Here is a 22,685-nt window from a genome sequence, read left to right as displayed (position 1 = left end):
AATAGTGACTCACACGGAGTAGCGGGGGCTGGGCAGATGAGAGAGTTAGGCAGCCCCGCCCTCTGCCAAGACTGGGACGCAGCCCAGATTCTGCACCAGTGGGCAGAGGATTTGGCGATGGAGGCCAACAGGCAGCCAGGGGTCCTTTTTTTCTTTATTTTTATTTTGCTTAGTTCGGAAAAGTATGTGTGCATTTTATGATGAAATTCTCTACAGCTCCATCTACGAGAACTGCCCTGTAATATCTCTGTGTGTTGGCTTTAACAGTGAGCTACTGATGAGATTCTGAGATTAGTCCCAGATCCTGTTTATGTCCTTGTTCCCCTTGAGGATATTTTCTGAGTTAAATCAGGAAATACTGATTAATGGATGAAAATAAGAGAGAAATAATGTCCTTCGTAGAATAAGTCATTTATCCTGACTAGGTTAGCTAAGTGTATCACTCAATTAATAATTAGGTGTGCATGACTCACCATTTTAGGAGGAGCCATTTACAGCCCTGGCTGAAGTCAGCAAGTTCTGTATCTTCTCTAGCAAGCCACTGGAGCTTTAAAAATTCTCCTGGCAGGGGTGCGTGTGTGTATGAGGATGGAAGGGTCTGTGTACAGATCTCCTAGAGAGATTTGAAAATGCCTGGCCTTACTCCAGATAGGTATTTGGAGAATGTGCATGTAGGGTAGAATGGTTGAAACGAAGACAAGCCAAACAGTTGGAGTGATCAAAGGGAAACCAAGGGGACAACGGGAAAACAAGTCGGGGTAGAGTTAATGACACCTTTAACAATTATTAAAGGTGAATTTGCTTTTCAAGCTAAAGCAAAGGCAATGACAAGATCCACTGTGTGCCGTTCACAACAACCTTTCAGATTTTCATGAGAGAACATGACTTTTTCTGAGACTAATTTCCAAAGGCAGATTTTTTTTTCTTTTCCATAGGGAGTCCTCATTTCAAAAGGGCATGGTGTAGGGAAGCTTGACTGCAACAACTTTCCCATGGTAAAGGTCATAGCGTGTTTTGTGTGGCTTTTCTTCTAGTGTTTTCTATGCATATTGGGGCTAAACCCACCAAACCTCCTGCAGTTCAGTAAAAGCATTTGCGTGGAGGCCAGATTGAATCTGAATTTTCCACTGTTCTGGTTTGATCAGGCCTAAAATTTAGCAATATCATATTGAGAGAAAGTAGGGAATTGAATAATCTTTAGACAATATTTCATAGCTATTAATTTATGTGAATGAGCTTTTACATATTTTTGCCAAGACCAAGAAGGACATAACAATTTTAAGGGAGTGGAAATAGACTCTGCTTCTTTGTGAGGGTGTGGCAAAGTTCTGGAAGAACATGTGGGACTGGAAATTCTGCTGGGGCTACTTTTGGAAAATTCAGACTGACACAGCTGCACAGGACTAATCAGGGATAAGTTTTGTGAAATTTCCTGCTCCCATTTCTCATTTTAGTCACAGCAAAAGGAGCAGTGGATCTGGGTTTACATCAAGGCTATGCACTCACCAGCTGGGAGACTGTGGAGAGATCACACATTCTTGCTGGTCTCAGCTTCCTTACTCATAATTTGAGGATAGAACCATGTGCCACACGGTTGATCATGAGAAGCAAAGCCGGGAAATGTTGAGGTGCTGTTGCCTGGCAAGGCTCTTCAAAACCAGAGGCCTGATGCAAAAAGCAAAAGACTACAACTTGATCTTTTGCTATTAATGTATTGGTCAGTAAATTATGAATTAGTCATTTGAAAGTGATGAAAACTCACTACATTTTGACAACATCAGCAAGTTCTATTTCTACTCAAAAGCTTAGTCAGACAGACAGAAAAAAAAGGTGACCAAAAAATGGGGCACATTTGTACATTTTGAATTTTTAAAAGGTGTGAGACTTTCTTCCTACTCAAATGTCTTCTGATCCTGAAGTTGGAGAGCAGCAAGTACCTATATCCTCAGACACCTTGTTTAGAAACAGAGAACAGGGAACATTCGCAAAAGAGAGAATACACTTAGCACACAAGGTTTGTTTGTTTTAAACATCAGAAACAGTAGGAAAAAAGAGAAACAGATTGAGAGAAGAGAGATAACTAGTGGCAAGGTCTGGGACAAGTGGCAATAAGCCTGCATCTCTGCTGTAGTTTAGAATAGACCAGGAAATACTGTATTTACCAGAGAGGTTATTCTCTGTGGTGAACCGAGCATCAACTCACCCAGCCCTTCATCAGAAACCAAAGGATTAATATGATCATATTTTTAAATGGGAAAATTGAATTCCTTCTCCAAAAGTTCAGAAACATAAGAAGCTTATGAAATGTTTCTTTCCCCATTTTCTATCTATAGAAAAAAAATCCACTGGCTTTGGAAAGTCAAATGTGTGTTATGAAATTTTACACAGAAAAGCATCCACTTATTTGAGTGGTGGCCCTGATCAGTGACCTTTAAGATTCCACAAGGAGTTTCAGCTATGTTGGGTTTTTGCCAGTTCAAGACACAAATTAGTTATCCCTTTTGTACCTGCCCTGTGATCCTACTTCAAAAGCTGAGTCTGACCTCAGCTTCGTCCCCAACATAGATATAAGCTTTTTGAGCCTCCGTAAAATCAAGCTTCATTTGGATATTTGGTGAGCACTGATGAAGGCCTCCTCTGCACCCAGTCCTGCTTCAGGGGCTGAGGGTAGGGCAGGGCGCCAACAAAGTCTCCACTCTTACACAGCTTCCTTTCATAATGGGGTGGGGAGGCAAACAAGGAGTGTGCACGTGTGTGTGCGCATGCATGTGCATGCGTGTGTGTGTGTGTGTGTGTGTGTTACCATTCTCCATAAGAGATGGCCAAGAATGGTGAGCAGGGACCCGAAGGTCAGCAGTGGTTGGTGTGAGAATTGATGGAATGAGAAATGGTGATATGTAAACTGTCAAGATCTGTGCACATTTTCATTACTATTATTTGGATGAAAACTAGAAGAATGCAAGGTTTTCCTTTCCCTGATTAATCTTAAAATCACCTCTCTGCAAGTCTGCTCATCCAACAAACTCTCATATAAAGGGAATAGAAAAGGACACCACCCCACTCTAGTACCTACTAGGCTGTCTGAATTTCTAAACAGCCCAAAGCTCGAAATCGCGTTTTCCAATGAGACGCCCACACTTACCTCTTCTTCCACTCAAGCCCTCTGGCCCTGCTGAAGTTCCTTATTCATTCACACGATTCCTGAGTAGGGAATTATTCCTCCTTTCATGCCCTTCTGAAGCTGCTCCCCTGGAAGCCTGTTTACCATCCTTTCTTAGACCCTCACTTTTTTCCCCTAAACTCTCCCACCCTTTAAAATCCAGGAGCTCCAGCCTGGCCAACATGGCGAAACACCGTCTCTGCTAAAAGTACAAAAATTAGCCGGGCCTGGTGGTGGGCGCCTATAATCCCAGCTACGCAGGAGGCTGAGGCAGGAGAATCGCTTGAACCTGGGAGGCGGAGGTTGCAGTGAGCCAAGATGGCGCCACTGCACTCCAGCCTGAGAGACATGAGTGAGGCTCCATCTAAAAAAAAAAAAAAAAAAAATCCAGGAGTGGTCCCACGTTCATTGTGAATTTTTTTTTCAAGAACTCCAGACCGTGGGGATGTCCGTTTCTTGCTGTCTTTTCTGTTCATTTGACTCTCGTCGCCTCGTAGTTGTGTTGGTGTCTTGTGTTGTTTAATTTCTGTGCATGTGAATGGTCTGCCCAGTGAGGTCTGTGTCTTGTTCATCTCTGCACTGGCCAATGCAGGGGCTGCTTTTGAGGTTGCTCAATAAATACTGACGACGATGACATGCGCCACTGGGTTCGACTTCTCTGAACGGCACTGCAGATTACTAGAGTCTGCTCAATTGCTTTTTCTCGTTTCACAGATGTGAGTCTATGGGTTTGTAGTGACGGAATTCATTGGTGGGTCTGAATCAGGAGGGAGTCATCCAGTTTTGCCTGGTGCAGTTGGGACAGTGCTCTGTCACACAGGACACGCTGAGGGTAACATGGGTAAATGGCTAGAGTTTCCTGCTTTTTTGTTTGTTTATTTTAGAGATCCTTTTTTTGTTTGTTTTAGAGATGTGGTCTTATTCTGTCATCCAGGCTGGAGTGCAGTGGCGGGATCATAGCTCACTGCATCCTTGAACTCTTTTTTTTTTTTTTTCGAGACAGAGCTTTGCTCTTGTTGCCCAGGCTGGAGTGCAATGGTGTGATCTCGACTCACTGAAAACTTCACCTCCCAGGTTCAAGCGATTCTCCTGCCTCAGCCTCCTGAGTGGCTGGGATGGCAGGTGCCCATCACCATGTCTGGCTAATTTTTTTGTATTTTTAGTAGAGACAGTGTTTCATCATGTTGGCCAGGCTGGTCTTGAACTCCTGACCTCAGGTGATCGACCTGCCTTGGCCTCCCAAAGTGCTGGGATTACAGGCATGAGCCACCATGCCTGGCCACGTCCTTGAACTCCTAAGCTCCCATTTCTGCCTCCTGAGTAGCTGGAATTTCAGGCCTGAGCCATCATGCCTGGCTAACTTTTTAAAAATTATTTTCTTTGGAGAGTCTTGTTATGTTGCTGAGGGTAGTCTTGAATTCCTGGCCTCAAGCTATCCTCCTGCTTCAGCTTGTTTATTACAGCCATGCACCACTGTGCTGGACGAGTCTCCTGCCTTTAATTCTCATTTCTGGCCACATCACAGGGAGTGGTGGACTTAGAATCAAAAGACGTGGGGTAGGGTTAGGGATTGTAGATGTGATGCAGCCTACCCAGCCTCAGCTTCACTCTTGCGCATTGGGGATAAGACCACCTCCCTCAGGGGTCCATTTGTGAGAGGAGATGATGTTGCTTGGCAGCCCCTGGCACCAAGTCAGCCAACTGGGCACTCAGAAGTCATGGAACCCAGGCCAAAGGACACCATGGTAGCCGCTCAGGTTTCCGGTTTGTTAACATGAGAGAATTTGGTAGCAACAATTCCACGAGCTTGTCCAATTCCTTTTCAGATGGGAAGCTGTATGATGCCTATGTCTTATACCCCAAGCCCCACAAGGAAAGCCAGAGGCATGCCGTGGATGCCCTCGTGTTGAAGATCCTGCCCAAGGTGTTGGAGAGACAATGCGGATATAAGTTGTTTATATTCGGCAGAGATGAATTCCCTGGACAAGGTGTGTTTTAAGTGAGGTATAAAAATAACAAATAAAAGAAGGAAAGCGACCCCTCTGTTCCTCCACTTTACTAATGGCGGTGACTCTACCTGCCTTCCCCATGGAACCACAGAAAGTCTATGACCAGCGCCCCCTGCCCGCCAGCGCCCAGCCCCCAGCCAAGGAGGTTAGGCCCAAGCTAGCTGCCTGCTCTAGGCTCCTCCTTGCCCCGCAGTGCCTGGGATTCCTGCTTGCAGCAGCACGCATCTCACTTTGAGCGAGTTGCCTGGTTAAGCCATTCACAGAAACAGGTGGCCAGTGATGTAGTGTGGCTAAAGGACTGAAAGGTGGCGAGAGGTCATTTGCCCTCACGTCCCTGAGACGAACTGCTGAGTGTTTTCCATGGGTTTGAACAATGTAAATCAGGTCGTGCTTAAAGCTGATTTTATAAACCTCAACCCTACTTGCCCCTCCCCTCCCTAAATAAAATGGAAGTTTTAGTGTACTTTTCCCATTTGATAGGAAGGTGGCTTTGGACAGTTCAGTTAACATCTCTGAACCTCAGTTGTCTCATCTGTAAAATGGGGATAGGGGTGCTTCCCTGACTCAGATGAGAGAACTGAATGAGAAAACCTGAGAAGGGGCCCCTGGCATGGAGCTCAGCACACCTTAGACACTCACACAACAGTGCCTTCCTGTCCCTTTGTTCTCCTTCTTGGAAGGCTATACAGCAAAATGGCTGAAATCTGAAATAAACATTCTTTTCTAGTCACCAGTAAATGCCAGTTCACTCACTTATTCAACATATATTTATTGAAAACCTCTATGTGATAGACAGTATTCTAGGCACTAGGAATACGAAAATCAGCTAAGCAGAAGGGCCTGTCCTCAGGGAGGTTCCAGTCTATTCTTATTTCTTATGAGAGGCAACTGTAGACTGAATAGCATCTGCAGAGCTGGGTATTTAGAGAACCCTCCCTTTCCCAAGCAATTATCAGGGCATGTTATTTGGTTTCTAAATTAGTCACATACATCCTGGTCATTTAAATAACTATAAAGAACAAAAGGAAAACACAGATTCAAGATTAATGCAACATTTCAGCTAACTACATGTTTCCTATCCTTTTAACATCTATTTTTAAGAATGTGTTCATCTGCTAATATACACCAGACCTTCAGCTAGTCTGGGGATACAGAGTTAGGCACCATCAGATACTTGTTGGCCAGGGAAAGTGACATACAAAGAAACCACATGCAAAACATGATTCATGACTATAGAGGACCAAGGCTTCAGGGAAAGCCACAAAGCCTTCAAGAAGAGGTGACAAATGTTAAAAAAAAAAAAAAAGAAAAAAAACCCAAAACTTGTATTAATTCATTCCTGACTAAGTCATGTTTATTTTAAAGTACATTTTTGGCCAGGCACGGTGGCTCACACCTGTAACCCCAACACATTGCGAGGCCGAGATGGGCGGATCACTTGAGGTCAGGAGTTCGACACCAGCTTGTGGTAAAACTCCATTTCTACTAAAAATGCAAAAATTAGCTGGGCGTGGTGGTACATGTCTGTAATCCCAGCTACTTAGGAGGCTGAGGCAGGAGAATTGCTTGAACCTGGGAGGTGGAGGTTGCAGTGAGCTGAGATTGCATCCCTACACTCCAACCTCGGCAACACAGTGAGACTTCATTTCAAAAAAAAAGTCAATTTTCTCCTGGCCTGTTTCAAATATTCTCACTAGCGTTAAGACCCGAGCTGTTTTAACTGTGAGCTCTTCTGAGCCTTCTTTCTTTATTTCCAGCCGTGGCCAATGTCATCGATGAAAACGTTAAGCTGTGCAGGAGGCTGATTGTCATTGTGGTCCCCGAATCGCTGGGCTTTGGCCTGTTGAAGAACCTGTCGGAAGAACAAATCGCGGTCTATAATGCCCTGATCCAGGACGGGATGAAGGTTATTCTCATTGAGCTGGAGAAAATCGAGGACTACACAGTCATGCCGGAGTCAATTCAGTACATCAGACAGAAGCACGGTGCCATCCGGTGGCATGGGGACTTCACGGAGCAGTCACAGTGTGTGAAGACCAAGTTTTGGAAGACAGTGAGATACCACATGCCGCCCAGAAGGTGTCGGCCGTCTCCTCCGGTCCAGCTGCCACAGCACACACCTTGCTACCGCACCGCAGGTGAGCGGGTGGGAGGACATGAGGTTCATCATGCACTGATGGAGGGTCCATCATTGCGCGGTGGCTCACAGCTGGAGGAGGACACATTTCATCGGGGCCGTCCACTCTGAAGCTGGCAGTTGCGTACTAGTGAGAGGGTCTGTTGTGTTTGTTGTCATTTGTTTGCTTCTATCAGAGCTGCTTCTTCAGGGAAAGACACAGCTTCTGCAGAAGGCCCTCTTTAGCCCATGGGCTTATTGACACATGCCCACTCACTGAGGCCTGGATGGATACAGTACTTGGGCCCCTTGAGAACAGGACATGGAGGGTTTTAGAAATGGCAGTGGACATGCCCGGAAGTTCGCCCATGATGTGGCACCCATGGAGTCTGAGATGGGAGCCTGTGCTGGGGACCACAGGAGGGCAGTCTAGCACCAGGAGAGGGTTGGCAAGGATAGCAGTATTTGTCCATGCCTGTCCAGTGTCCGCAGGGCCTTGTGCTCGGGGGTCATTTGCTGTGTCTGCGTCTCTCTCATTCTGCCAGTGCAGACAAAGAGCTGTGACCACAGCCTTAGCACTGTGCTTCCAGAAGCGAGTTGAAAGTCACCTAGACCAGTGGGGACCCATGGGTGTGGCCATGACTACCTCTTGGTCACCCTTCCATGCTTAGAGCGGCTTTATCTGTCAAACGAAAGCAAGCAGGAATTCCTTTCCTTTCCCTTTTAGACACACGTCAACCAGAATTCTGAGCAGCCTGTGAGAGACACAATTAGCACACGGATGATAGAATTCTAGTCCAAGCAAGGCAAAGTCAGTTTCCAATGAGCCAGTGTGCCCTTGTCACAGGCCAATTTATAACTTAATGATTCACAAAGATTTTTAATACTAAAAATTAGCTGTAAACCCTCATCACTTTTTTCCAAGACCCTGGCCTGAGGGAATTAGGCATAGCTCAACCCTCTGAAGCTGTGGGTTGTTGACACTGAGACTTAGTAAGCAGTCAGTGGGGGCTGGAAGGGAGTCAGCCCTGAGAGCCAGCCGGCAGGGGCGAGAGGGGGAGCCAGAGGGTGTCAGGAGGCCTGTGGCCCTGGGATGGCGTGGGGAGCAGGGTGGGTCGGGAGGCGCTGTGCCCTCGTTCATAGGCGGTGGGTGGTGCCCAGTGTGGGATGGACTTTCAGGTGCTAAGGAGCCTGCTCCTGTCTTTGAAGAATTTATGTTCCAAGGTGACCTCACATTACACATTTGTTCAGCATCCTACCGAGGCCTCGACTTGACATTGGTCCACTCTTTATTTAACATTTGCTTTTAAAATTTTTTATTTTGGTAAACTATATGAACATAAAATTTACCATTTTAACAATTTTTAAATGTATAGTTCAGTGGCATTAAGTACATTCAGCTGTTGTGCAGCCATCACCACCATCCATTCCAGAATTGTTTCATCCTCTCAAGCTGAAATTCTGTGCCCATTAAGCTATGCCTCCCCATTGCCTTCCCATTGCCTCCCCATTGCTCTGAGGTAAGACATAAAATACATTTTAAGAATAACAGCATTAAAAAATGGCTAACATAATTCATTACTACTATTACATTTTTGATACTTTTCAATAAAAAGAAAGTAGAGACACATATTGGAAAGAGGGAAGCTTTTTGACTTATAAAACTCCAGTTAAAGAATTCACCAACAGTGCTGGTCTCCGGGAAGTCAGAGGTTTCCAGAAAATACCTTTTCTTCTGACGGGTCAGCTTTCTGTTTTGCTGACAGCCTCGACTGATGTCCTGTGAATGTGGTCATTCACTTATAAATAATTAATTGCTAGAGAATCCATCTTCTAAAATTCGCAGGCACACCCTTCAGAGAGGACACGTCCGTGCACCTCTCCCACTCTCCCCACACTGCAGCTGCCTCTGGCTCCCTCCATCCTGCAGAGGGAAATGGCTGGGAAGGAAGGGGGAAGGGTGCTGAGATGCCCTCAAATCTGAATAGGGTGGGGGTATTCCCCAAATCCTCACCAAACCACGAGCCAGTGACCACTCACCCATTGCGGTCCAGGTCTTATTGCACCAGGGTTAGTCAAGCGGCCAGAGGTGGTGCCCACTGCCCTCGTGGGGTTTCCTGGCATGGCCTGGTTTCATATGCACTTCACAGAAGGAAGGGCGAAGCGTCCTCAGCCCGCCTGCAGCCACCCTGCCCGCTCCAGCACTGCAGGCAGCCTCCAGAGACCAGCCCAGAGAAGAGAACAGCAGCGAGTGAGGAGACAGAGTGCGGAACAGATCAGTAACGCCCATTTTCCTCTTGGGCGCCACAGGACAAACAGCCTGTTTTAATTAAACTAGCAAATCCTCCATGAGGAATGATGACTCCCATGTTGGAGAGAGAAATCGAGATGCAAAGAAACTTTTTAAAGTTCTACTAATTCCTAATGAAATAATAGGGATGCAATGCAGCAAGAATACAAATAATTAAAGTAAGTAGCCTGGCATCACCGCTGACACGTAGGCAGGTTGGCAGGTAACAGCTCCGCTCATGGTCTCAAGTCCAAGTTTGTATAAGAAAGGAAGTTTAAGAGTTCAATGGCTAAGGGACAAAAAGGTAGTTTATAGGAAAGCTGAAGGCCACCCTCAATTCTCTCCCGTTTCTCCAGCTGGGCTTGGTGCAAATATGAGGTCAGCGGGGTCCTATCCCTAGTCCTTGGAGGTGGGCCTCAGAATTCTACTCCAAGCAAAGTGAAGTCCGTTTCCAAGGAGCCAGTGTGTCTTCATCACAGGCCAATTTATAATTTAATGATTCACAAAGTTTTTTAATACTATGAATTAGCTGTAAACCCTCATCACTCCTTTCCAAGACCCTGGGTTGAGGGAATTAGAGACTCCCCTGGGAATCCCCAGGGGCTGACTTGGAGGTAGGGCTGAGAGAGGAGACTGGACCAGAGAGGTGAAATACAGGTGCTGAGTTGCTGGGTTACCTTTACATTCACCTTCCTATAATGACTGAGTCAGCCACAAAACCCACTTCCTTTGGTATCTCCCCTCAAATACCCTGAGTCGGCTCGTGAGAGAGGCCCTGGGAGAGACCCAGTCACGTAAATAAAGGGCCCAGGAAGGTGTGATCTTTCCCCGGAGGACCCAAGCAAGATGAAGATACACATGCGAAAAGTGCTTGGCAAACCGTGGGATGCCGTGAGGAGCTGGCCTGCCAAAATATGGAACGTGCTCAGGGAGCCTCAGCCCCCAGGGCCCCCCACACCCATCAGCACCCCATAGTGATGCAGACCACTTCCTGCCACGTCACGGTTGGTTGACCTTTCCTCGGCACTTGGTCCTGTTTTTTATTTATAAACTTCCCTCCAACACATGCTTGTTTGGTATTGATCTGGGGCTGTGTAAAGTGGAAAATTCCTTCCTGGTTTCCCTGAAGAACAGAGGCTGTTCCAGATGAGGTCTGCAGTGAGCTACAGAGGGTGACCATGGCTCTAGGAGTGGTGGCTGCTGGGTCTGAATGTTAGAGGCCACACATCTCCAGTGGTATTATTCTGGGAGATGGGAACTCTGTGTGTGGATGTCCCCTCCCATACACCCAGGGACTTCTGAGAAATGCTGCTGTTCACCAGTACAATTACACCCTCATCTCCCGGGCTGTCCCTGGAGAGGGGCTCTCCACTTGAGAAGCACCTCAGAGCCCTGGCTCTTGTCATCCAAATTCACCTTTCCTCTGGGGCTTTTATAGGAAAAGTGACAGTTGCCACTGCTCACCTGTGATGCTCTGGCATAACCACCTTGCAAAGATAACCCAAGAGAAATGGAAGCCTCAGGGATATACCAGCAGATGAACTGACGGCAAGGTAGAGGTTTTCACATTCCCATGGCAGGCTTCCTCCTCAGCCCCCATCTCCCACCACATCAGAAAAGGAGTAAATAGATCTTTCCTGATTTCAGGCCCAAAACTAGGCTCAAGAAGAAAGAAGTGTACTCTTACGACTGGCTAAGAGTTGCTGGACTGACACCTATGGCTGGAAGATGACTTGTTTTGCTCCACATCTCCTCATTCCTACACCTATTTTCTGCTGCAGGATGAGGCTAGGGTTAGCGTTCTAGACACCCAGTTGAGCTCAGGCTTAGAGAAGAAGACGATAGGAGAAGAGCTGGGGCCATCCCCATGTCATGGTGGGTGAGAGCTGGGGGTATCCTTATGTCATGGTGGGTGAGGGCTGGGGGCATCCCCATGTCGTGGTGGGTGAGATCTGGGGGTTCATCCCCATGTCATGGTGGGCTGAGCCCTATATGGAAGCCTGTGCTTGGATGGTGTATGCCCTTTCCCCTGTTTTTCCACAATGAACGATTAAACTGTAAATGTTAACAAGTCAGTAATTTGTGAAATAAATTGTATTCTCATTTGAGCAACATAAATCACAATTTTGTTTGTTTACCGTGCCTGTCAAAATCACAAACATTTTCTTATCAGTTTAAAAAATGAAAACTGACTTCTGCGACAGTCATCTGACAATTATCTTGTCAACATTCAAATATTTTTCACCTTAAATCCACTACCTTTGTGGTATGGTCCACTGAAAAGTTGGGCAAAACCCAATCTGTGGTTGAGGCTATAGAGAAACATGAGGGTCATGCGCAATAGCTTTTTTCCCCACACTTAGTCAATGGGCTGTTTCTCAGTCTGACAGCCACCAAAGCTTTATGTCCTGATGAGTATTTTCATCCTCTCATCCTCTCTGATGGCCTCGTTTCTCCAAATTTCTTCTTCTTATCTCTCTCTCTCTTTTTTTTGAGACAGAGTTTTGCTTTTGTCACTGAGGCTGGGATTACAAGCATGAGCCACTGAGCCTGGTCAAGGCTTTCATATTTTTAAAACTTTGAAGTACAATGAGAAACATAATTTAGTAAGCAACTCAGTGTGCACACACGGAATGGAAAAAGCTCTGTTCTATTTTATTTGTTCTATTTTGTTCAAGACTAGCTCAATTTTTCAAAATGCTGGTCACAGCTTGCCAACTTGTTTTAATAACCAACTTACGCCTTTCCACTGCAATCTGGAGAGCTCAGCCTCTGAGGCTGCTGGTTCCCCTGTCAATCATGACATTTGGCTACTTTGCTTTCTTCAATCAACAAGGCTTTATCAAAAATTTATGGCTCTTTTAATTATCTGACTTCCTGGTCAATCAGCTTTGTTTGTGGTTTTAAATGACCACAGGATAGTAGAAGTGAACATAATTTCCTGCCTGTGTAAAAGGATGACATCAAGAGGAAAAGAAAGCAGCCCATTGGGTGAAGAACCTTGAGAAAGAGATGAACATTTCCTCTCTTGAGACACAGGACAAACAAGGTCACGCCTGAGCTCGGCAAACAAGGACTTCGGTGCCTGCCCGCGGCGCCATTGCGCCCTCTAGTGGCTGCTGAGGAACCGCTGTCCAGCCCGAAGCTCACAGAGCCCCGTTCAGGCTGCCGCAACCTACCTAGGTGGCCAGAATGGAGCCTTACGGGTGGGCGGGCACCCCGGGGTGCACACATTACCTTCTCGGGGCTCTCCAACTTAAGGTCAAGGATATCTTTCTTCTTTTTCGGCTGCGGAGAAGGTGGAGATAGTGCCATTTTCGAATGTGTTCCAAACTCTTAGGCTTCTGAGATTGCCGCAGTCTGTCCAAGGGTGGTGAGTGGGGATCAGCAGGCCCTGTTTACTGTGTACTCGCAAGAGGGGACTGCGGTCATAAGAATTTCAGAGAGGTGGCCCTGGCGTCGGGCCGCCTGGACTCCAGTCACAACTCCACCACTTGCTGATGGAGTATGCTAGCTAAATCCCTCGTGCAAGTCAAAAACTCTGTGCCCCAGTTTCTTCCTCTGTAAAAAAGGGATAATACAATGTTGGTATCCTTATTGCCCACTACAAAAAGGGCCAGAGAATATGAACAGGACATTTACAAAGTAAAGATTAATTCATACAAAAGCCTGGTGAAAGGAAAATGTGTGTAACATCACAAATGATCTGACGCCGCCAGGTAGGGGAGACTTTACCGTGTGCCAGACCCTAAGCTAAGCACTTTAGGTACATTATCTCATTAACAGTCAATTATCCTATATCCTCTCCACTTTAAAATGAAGAAAGTAAGTGTGTAAGAGATTAGGTAACCCACCCAGGGGTAACAGAGTTGTTAGACATGGCCCCAGGGAAATGTATCACTGGCTGGGTGTTTCACGATGTTACAGCATTCCTGTTAAATTGTTAGGTATGATAATGGTAGCATTGTTATGTTTCTAAGAGCATGTTATGTGTTAGAGGTGACATGCTGAAACATTTGTGAATGAAGTACTATGATGTCTCAGATTGACTTCAAAATAATCCAGTGCAGGGAGTGGTGGAGGACATGAGTTTGTGAAACAAGACTGGCCATGAGTGAAGTTCATTCATGAAAAAATAGAGCAGTTAAAAAGATTTTTAAAAACAAAGAAACTCTCAACCCTCAGACACTCTTGCAAGTCTGCTGTGAAATGAGACATCCTGGCTATTCTGAAGAACCGGATGAAACTAGGGATGGAGATATTTTGTTTTGTTTTCAAAATATAAACAGCTTTTTCCTCCCTGATTATTTGCTCATTGGGTAAATTTATGAAAACAGGAAGTTATAAAAATATTCATTATACTTTTGGTGTATTTATGAATATTCACATAGATTTGATCTTGCAATACCAATCTTAGATTTATGAATTGCATTAGTCAGGGTTTTCTAGAGAAACAGAACCAATATGACTTTTATATGTATACAAAATTAAGAACTGTCTCCTATGATCATGGAGGCTGAGAAGACCCACAATCCACTCTCTGCGGGCTAGAGACCCAGGAAGGCCAATGAAATATTTCTTTAGTTGGAGTCCAACACCCTGAGAACCAGTGGCGCTGATAATATAAATCCCAGTCTGAAGGCAGAAGATGAGATGGTTCAGCTCAACAAGTGAGTGAGGAAGATTTTGAAAAGGGGTGGAGAAGAATTCCTCTTTCTTCTGCTTTTTGTTCTATTCAGGCCTTCAAGGGATTTGGATGATGCCCACCTGCTCTGGGGAAGGCTCTCTTGTCTTACTGAGTCCATTGATTCCGGTGCTAATCTCCGCCGGAAACACCCTTACAGACACGTCCATAAATAATGTTTAATTTGGGCATCCTTCGGCCCAGGCAAGTTGACATATAAGATGAACCATCACATGGATGTTTAGGTTTGTTCCATTTGTTACTTTTACAAACAAAGTGCATTCATCTGATCATTTGCCATACATAAATTATGGAAATAGAAGAATTTATCTATTAAATAGATAGATTTATATCTGATCATTTGATGCATTTTTCCAAATTTCCCCCTGGAAAGCTTGTACCAGTTGTGACTCCCACCAATGCTGGCTGAAGATGTCAGAAAGCAGAACATATTCTAAGGTGTCCCAGGCTCAATCCTGAGTTCCTAGTCTGGTAATGACACTGGGGAATTTCTTGTTTTATATATTTTTTGTGCATTTCAGAAGATCAACAAGCTGTGATGGGATGTTTTTGGTCTTGAAGGACCTAGTAATACACTTCTCTGTTTCAGGGTGTGGCTGTGCAATTCCCAGCCCCACTAGTCCCCTGTCTTGTATGTTTATCCATTGCACCTGCTCTGCTGCTGGTGATTCTCAGTAGGGCACATTCTCAAGCAGGCCTCCCTAGGGGTGGCAAAGGCACTCCTGCAGAGTCAGGCTCTGCTGTTGCTTCCATCCAGCTGGATGGATCCTAAAAACTTAACAGGTGGTAACACAGGGGTGGAGAAAGCTCAGAGCTCCAAACAAAAGGGGAGAACCATCTGGCCTTTCCCAGTACCTACTCTAGTAGAGTGGGTTAATTAAAAACAGTAGCAACCGTAAAAGCTGACTGGTGTTATCTCTTTTCCCAGCCCCAACCAAGGCAAAACAAACAAAAAAAGCCCATACTGAGTCTCAGGGTCTTTTGTGTTTATGATTCCCATGTGTGTGGTCCCAGAGAGAAAGAGGATGGAGGAGGCAGGGGCTTGAGGTCAGCAGGCTGCAGTGGAGAGCTGCTCTCCTGTGAGGAGGCTGAAGTCCTCTAAAACGAAGAGAAAGCTTGGGATGTTGGGCTATTCCCAACCCTGCTTTCATGTCACTCTCTCTGATTTCATTTCACATATCACAGTTGACAGGGCACAGATACTCTAGAGACATTTTTTTTTTTGAGATGGAGTCTCGCTCTGTCACTCAGGCTGGAGTGCCATGGCATAATCTCAGCTCACTGCAACCTCCACCTCCTGGGTTCAAGTGATTCTACTGCCGCAGCCTCCCAAGGAGCTGGGATTACAGGTGTGTGCCACCTCACCTGGCTAATTTTTGTATTTTTAGTAAAGACGGGGGTTTCACCATGTTTGCCAGGCTGGTCTCAAACTCCTGACCTCAGGTGATCTGTCCACCTCAGCCTCCCAAAGTGCTAGGATTACAGGCATGAGCCACCACACCCGGCTCTAGAGACATTTCTAAAGGGGATGCTTGGATTCTTGAGAAGACTGTAGATCTTCTTGTAGTCAATCAATTATCTGTTCATTGAAATAAGAAAGCCAAGTACTTGATTGGGGGCAGGTGAGTGGGCAACGGTAGGACATTTACTCCCAGCCCCCATGCTTGAAAATCAGTTCTCTTTCCAGTTTTCCAACTTTTCTGTTTCAAGCAACATCAGTCAGGCGTCAGAATGCCCACAAAGCTTTTCTGATTGAATGAGTAATAGGTAGGCTCTGTTTTATTCTGTGTGAAAATTAAGGGTCTTTATCTCTCAGCTCTTACAATGGCCAATAAATGCTTTGAAAGGTACAGCCGTGGCCTTCTCTGGAACTGAGGACCCTCAGAACACTGCTGGCACCCTAGAGCTTCCACAGAGCTTGGCCCAGTGAATGAATGATGGGAACTTGGACGCAAGAGCAATGGTGAGATTTGCTCGGGTATCTCCTGCCCAAGTTAATTTGCATATCTGTAGTATGGCTTCCAAGCAAGGTAAGGACCATTTGGCCTAATTTTATTTGTATCTATAATCCGACCTAGGGGTTTGAAGGACAAATATCAAACAGTGGCGGATTTCTGTTTCAGTGTTGAGCACCGGGTGTCCCTTCAGGCCTTGTTCAAGGCGGCTCCCAAGAGTCCAGTGGGCAACCTAGTGTTAGGAGGGTGCCTGTCCCACATCTCTAGGGGGTGAGACCAAAAGGCAGGCTTTGTTTGGTCTCCTGGAAACCTCACGTCTGTGAAAGAGCATTCAGGGATCTCAAAGGACCAATCTTATACTTCTCTCCATGCCACCTGTCTACCTTCCAAGCCAAAGGTGCATGGTAGCCATTTTAGGGGGAAATGAGAGAACTCAGGTAGTCATTTAGCCATGCTATTACAAAAGTCCCGAACTGGCCTTTTGTAGTTTTATTGTCACCTTCTGCCACTCATTGAACACATGGGCCTCCTATATGGATACAGAGGTGAGCATAGAGGCATGTCTCTGCCCTGATGGCATGCATGATCTAATGGATGGGGGAGACAGCCACAAGGAAGGGGCGGGGGGAAGATGGCTGGGGGTAGGGGAGTGAGGAGATGTAGAGAGAGAGCAGGAAGAAAATCATGGAAGAAAGCCATTTGATGAGAGACTCTCTTTTTCTTTTTAAAAATTGCAACACTAGTCACAAGGGGTTGTGGCTGACCTGACTGTGACACCCCCAGGCCCACCTGAGGAAGAGGCAACAGCTCCAGCACCTGTTTCTGACCTAGGGGCCAGGTGATGGCCCGGCTCCACACCACATCAGGCCTGAGTGTGGGAAAGCGTTGCGGCCAGGAGCCATCTAGGAGCTTGAAACAGAGCCGTGCTCTCCGAGCTGTGGTTTCAATTAAACTCATGGCTAAAACCTTCACCAGGCGTGTCCATTTGGGACGTTGTTTTGGCTTATTTAGAATAAATAATCTATAGTGGTTTTCCCTCGGTACTCGGGGAAATTGTCATCAGGTGAAACCGGCCTGAAATAAGTACTGAGATCATGCTTGGAGGTCTCGTTGGCCCGTGGGGAGGGGTGGTGGTGGCGGTGGCACGGGGTGGAGGGAGGGTCGGTACTGCTTTGCTGAGGACGACGGAGCGGCCTGGGAAAGAACGGCCTGTCCTCAGAGCTCGTCCTCGCCTCGCTCTGTCTGACCCTGAGGGTCTGTCCGCCACAACACGAACCCCGCGGATGTTCCAGGGAGGTATCTGGTAGTCTGACCTCAGTGACAAAGAAGGGACCTTACGACCCAGGCAGGTGAGCAGCCTTAAGCCCCAAACCCAAGTGAGGGCACCCGCGATTGCTCCATGCGTCCCGCAGGGGGCGCCCTGGTGTTTTTCCTTCGCTTCCTAAAGGGATTCTAAAAACAACATGCAACCTTGATTTGACAGGAAGCAATAAAAACGCATGCAGAGAGCTGACTGGAGCCCGGATTCTACATGCCTCCTTCTTGCCTCAGAAACACAGAGGAATGAATGAATTAAAGACACAACACTCAGCCCTAGGCTTCAGGATTGGATGGGTGAGCATTTCGGGGTAGGCTTTTCTAGAGATGTGCCATCAGGGTAGGAAGAGTGTCAAATGAAATCTCACTTTATAATCACAGCAGCCCCATAGACTGCTGTGGCAGGTGGAAGACAGGTGTAGCCAGGTAACTGAGTTCAAGGCAGCGTGGTAGAAACATGATTTTCCCCCACAATGTCAAGCCCTTTTTTTTCCGTTAGGTAGAAGCCCCCTTGAGTTATTTCTGCTAGGTTTCATAGTTTTGCAGTCATTTCTGGTGCTTTGAAGAGTCATTTGGGGTTTATCGGATTCAGCTCTGGTTCATGTTAAAACTTTAATCATTTGATTCCAAACTTTTCCTCTACTCCGCTCATGGGAGATAGGAGCTGAGACTCTAGTGGGTGGAATAAAGATGGTGATGGGCTGCTGTCACACACCTGTCCTCTCCCTCCATCTCTCCCACCTCATTTGGAGCAGTGAGAGATGGGGTAAAAAACCATGTCTACATCTTTGACTACATATGATGGCTCTGCCTGGGGTACCACAACTGCCATCCCTGCTCATTGCCCAAGGGCATCAAGTGGATGGATGGTGACACCTTCACGTCCTACAAGGGGCTCACATCTGAGGAGACACCCTGGCAAAGGTGGGTTTTGGAGGGACCCAGCTGTGCTTTCAGGCTGCTATGCAGTGGGTGGCCTCACACCCACACCTGTGGGGCCTCTGCTGCTTTGTGCCTGGAGCTCCTAGCTCAGCTTCCCGCCATGGTCTACCTTCAGGTCTGCAGGTGCACTGGGGCTCCATCTCCCTACTTCTTAGCAATCAGAATCTCTGGTGGCATGTGCCCAACTTTGAGGGGAGCATGCATTCATGCCCCACTCCATTGGGCAGGGCCTCACCACGCCACCTCTTCTCAAGTCTACTTTTCTCTAGTTCAGGGACTCAGGGACGACAGTACAGTGAATCTACCAGCTAATCAGGTGCACAGCAGAAATCAAAATCCAGTCCCACTTTATTTATGGCACTCAAAGTTTTGGAATAATTCTCCTGGGGATCTCCCCTCACCCTGGTAGAGTGAGGAAGAAATAAGCTCTTTTCATGAACCAAACACAAAGGCCCAAAGACGACCTGTGAGCTCTCCTCATATGTGCAGTGGTTGTTCATTGGGATGGGGGTGTGGGTAGGGCCAGTTCCTAGGGAATGTCCCTCTCAGTGGGCTTGTGGCTGGTGCTCAGCATGTTCTGTCTTCAGCCTCAGCCTCTGCTGAAGATCTTGAACAAGAGGAAAGATACTGTGTGACATCTGACACTGTATTTTCTAAAAGAACTTCTGAAAACCAAAGAAAAAAGACAATAGAAAAATGGACAAACAATATAAACAGGAAATTCAAAGCCACAGGACACCAAATAATCAAGACCCATAGGCGAGCCCAACCTCACTAATAATAAGGGACATGTCATTACACAATAGTTACTGCTTTATATCTTGCAGATTAGCAAAGTTTAAAGGGCCTGGCAATGTTGGTGAGGTCATGGGGCAGTAGGGATGCTTCTCTGTTGAACTTACTGCACATTGGTAGAATGACTGTGGAGAGCATTTAGCCATTATGCTCATAGCTGTTCTAGGCACATAGCCTAAAGAAGCTCTCATTCATGCAAACAAGGGCATGTGCATAAGAATATTTATTGATATGTTATTCGTAACTGGAAATTTGGAAGCAGACTAAATATGTCTGTGGATAGGAGTACAGAGAAGCTGTGTACATTCCCCAAATCCACTATTATCTGCGGTTTAAAAAGGATGAACTTCAGCTACATGTATGAACATGGATAAACTTCAAGCCATGTTGATAAAAAGTTTCAGAATAATATGCACAATATTTTTATTAGTTATATATAGCAAAATACAACATACGAAACAGAATCTAAGATTGTCTCACAAGGTTACTTGTGAGTTTATCATAATTTAATTCACTTCCAGCTTTAATGTAGGATGCTTTTGTTACCTTATTCTGGGCTCAAGCTTTTGGGAACAGCTTATGTCTGAAACACCAAAGGCCATTGATTCTATGTCCCGAATAAAAGTCTGCTATTGGCGTGAATGACAATAACAGACTTTTATTATTGGTAAAAATAATAAAATTGATGCCTATTGCTTGATACTGTGTCTCAGTTAGACCTGGCTTTCTATATAGGCAGTTACCTACCCAGTAACATTTTAGAGATGCTAGAAAGCTGTGTTGCTCTAAAACATCTCTGGTGGAGACCAGTCTACTACTACATACATTTCTAGAATTAAAATTTTAAAATAGTTAATGTATGCAATCAGCAAGAGTATTTTATTAATGTCTCCAACAGCTTCATTCACACACTTGCAAGGGTACATTTATTTGATTGCATTTCAATTTGATGGCTGAGACAGAAAGGAGACAAAATGGAAGCTTTGTTATAGGAAAGGAGTACAGAATTGACATTTAGTGTGGGCTGCTGTGGGGAGAAGGCATAAGTGGGCACCACTCTGGGGATGATGTTACAATGTTCTTTGGACAAAAGGACAAGGCAAGACAACGTTGAATGAATGCAGGTGTTTTGTCTAAACATATAAAGAAGTCACAGCAAACTACACTCGGCATCATGAAATGGTGCTGCTGACCACTATAGGGATTCATGTTTTGTTGAGCATTTAGTATGTGCCAGGCACTGGCTGTACAAGCCTTTACAAGAACCTTCTGAGGTATATTTTGCACATACCTATATCAGGCTTCAGAGAGTTTTGATCGCTTTCCCTAGTACCCCACAGTATTTGAACCCAGGGCTGGCTGACTCCGAAATTCAATAAGCCATAGTGCCCCTAAGTGACAGCTTCCCTCCTACTCTATAGTTTATTCCTGGAGAATGTCTAAGTTTGTAATAGACTACTTTGGGTATGAGCAGTACATTTTCCCACCTTTCCTTTGATTCCAGTAGGAAGCTTCTTGTGTGCATTTGGCTCCCGTGAGTCCATGCCCAGGCTTGGCCAACCCTAACATGGTATGGCTTGCACAGTTTGCAGGCAGCTTTGTAACACAGGATAGATGAACCTAAATCCTCAGAGATTCTTTTCAGCTGGATTGGGTGGGAAAATTTGTCTCTGTCTCTTGCTCCCTGTCCTACTCTGTCTCTGAAATGTGGGTATAGCTTTGCTGGTAGCAGTCTTTCCTTCCAGAAGGATAGATTTTGTTAGCGTCAAGAATGAATCATGTCAAAAGTGAAGAGTCAGAGATAAGCAGAATCAGAGAAAGAAAGAGAGACCAAGAGAAATCTGTGACATTGTTTGAGTCCCTGGATCCTGTCATGCCTGAATTCCTTGGAACTCTGAAGTTTAGGAGTTAACTATTTCTCTTTTCTGCTTAAATTTGGTTTCTGTTTCTCACGATGGAAAGAATCCTAACAAATACAAGCCTCAATATGTTAGTCTTTTCCTGCAGACTTCTTTCTGATTGATATCACCGTAGCAATGTGAATTTTTCTATGAAATCATGTAAGTTTCTCTCCTTGAAAAAGAGATAAAAAAGCCACACTAGGTTTGGGGTTCCTATCATGAGTGTGTTTTGGTATAAATTATACAATGGCTCAAAAGTAACATAAAAATTTATTTTTTGGGGCAGTGCACACATTGGGCATGAAATCCAGGGCCTCAGTCCACTGCTGGGATGCCACTGGTGGCCATCATCTTCTCCCAGGCTCCACATCCGAGCCTTGTACAGAGCGATGTCATTGCAGACCCTGCAGTGGTTGAGCCTGCCATCTGGGCATTCTGGGTTGAGCCAGGGCTCTGAGTCCCATGCAGTTTCCTGGTTTTCAGTCTGTGTCTGAGTCCTTCTTCCTTGGTCCCTGGGCAGCGTGGCGAATGAGATTCTGAAACCTTGCGTCTCCAGGCTCCTCCAGGTTACCATGCCAAGACATGGGCTTCCTGGTGATCTGTGGACCTCGTGGAGGGGTTCACGTGGTGCCACGCATAGACGTTCTGGGCTGGTAGCTCTTTGAGGTACAGCTCCTGCAAGATCTGGTTCTGACGGACCTCACCCTGGATCACCTTCTCCCTGGGGTGTCGTGCCATGGCCTTGGCGTTGCTCCATCGGGTTCGATGCGCTCTCTGCTCCCTCGTGCCTCTCTCCCTGGCCCCGGGCTTCTAAGGTCTCCAGGTAACGGTGTCCCACGCGGTCTCCAGGCTACAGCGCTCCCACAGCCCCAGCTTCTCGCGACCCAGCCCTTACCCCAACCGCCCGTGGAGGCTCGTGGACCTCCAGGAAAGGGATTCGCGTCTCGGGACAGACCCGGAGGTCATGGGCATGTGGTCAGGCCTCACCTTGGCCAGTCGTTTCCCTCCCAGCGAGCAGAGGCGCTCCTTCCTCGTGCTCTCCCTGCTTCCTCGTGCCCTCCCTTCTGTCTCGGGCCTGCAGTTTGCTCGGTGGTTCCAGGCCAAGGCCCATGGGGAAGCCATTGCCAAATGCAGAGTCTGGCGCGGCTGGCTGAGCAGGCAGCGGAGGCCAATGGTGGGTGTCCGTGGTCCTGCGTCTCCGTGTCCACACGGGGACCCCAGGGTCCGCTCCTTCGCTGCCGGAGCACGGTCCCTGCAGGGGCCTCTCCGTGGGGTCGTGGATCGTCAGGGCCGCGTGGGTGGCTGGGTGGGGGCGGGGTGGGGGCAGGCTGCAGGCAGGCTCTAAAAGCAGGGGCTGGGCGGGGGCGTGGGGGGATAGGGAGGGACGTAGTGGAAGTTGGGGCCCCAACGGACATGCAGGCGGCAGATGCAGCCCTTACGAAGATTCAGGCAGGAAGAGCTCGGCGGGGCGATGCCCACGACGGGGTAGTGGATG

General features: G+C 46.6%; 1 protein-coding gene and 1 pseudogene across 4 annotated transcripts in view; one reads left to right on the top strand and one right to left on the bottom strand.

Annotated features, from left to right (window-relative positions):
* The window catches only part of IL1RL2 (interleukin 1 receptor like 2), a 52,194-nt gene extending 40,812 nt beyond the window's left edge, over positions 1–11,382 (top strand). For 2 of the 4 annotated variants that reach the window (XM_030827595.1, XM_003274876.3), the window contains 3 exons: positions 4,987–5,148; positions 6,927–7,307; positions 11,223–11,272. In XM_030827595.1, the coding sequence (XP_030683455.1) occupies positions 4,987–5,148; positions 6,927–7,307; positions 11,223–11,272 (593 nt within the window). Of the gene's footprint in view, positions 1–4,986; positions 5,149–6,926; positions 7,308–11,222 lie in introns of all 4 variants that reach the window. The other 2 variants (XM_003274875.3, XM_012512465.2) reach the window with 2 other exon arrangements.
* Positions 11,383–12,837: 1,455 nt separating this feature from the next.
* Positions 12,838–21,928, bottom strand: LOC115838261 (annotated as a pseudogene).
* Positions 21,929–22,685: the final 757 nt, after the last annotated feature.

Source organism: Nomascus leucogenys, chromosome 14 (assembly GCF_006542625.1).
Source record: "Nomascus leucogenys isolate Asia chromosome 14, Asia_NLE_v1, whole genome shotgun sequence".
In the NCBI taxonomy this organism is placed as follows: domain Eukaryota; kingdom Metazoa; phylum Chordata; class Mammalia; order Primates; family Hylobatidae; genus Nomascus; species Nomascus leucogenys.
Note: the sequence above shows the minus strand (reverse complement) of the source record. Positions and strands in the feature narration are given on the sequence as shown.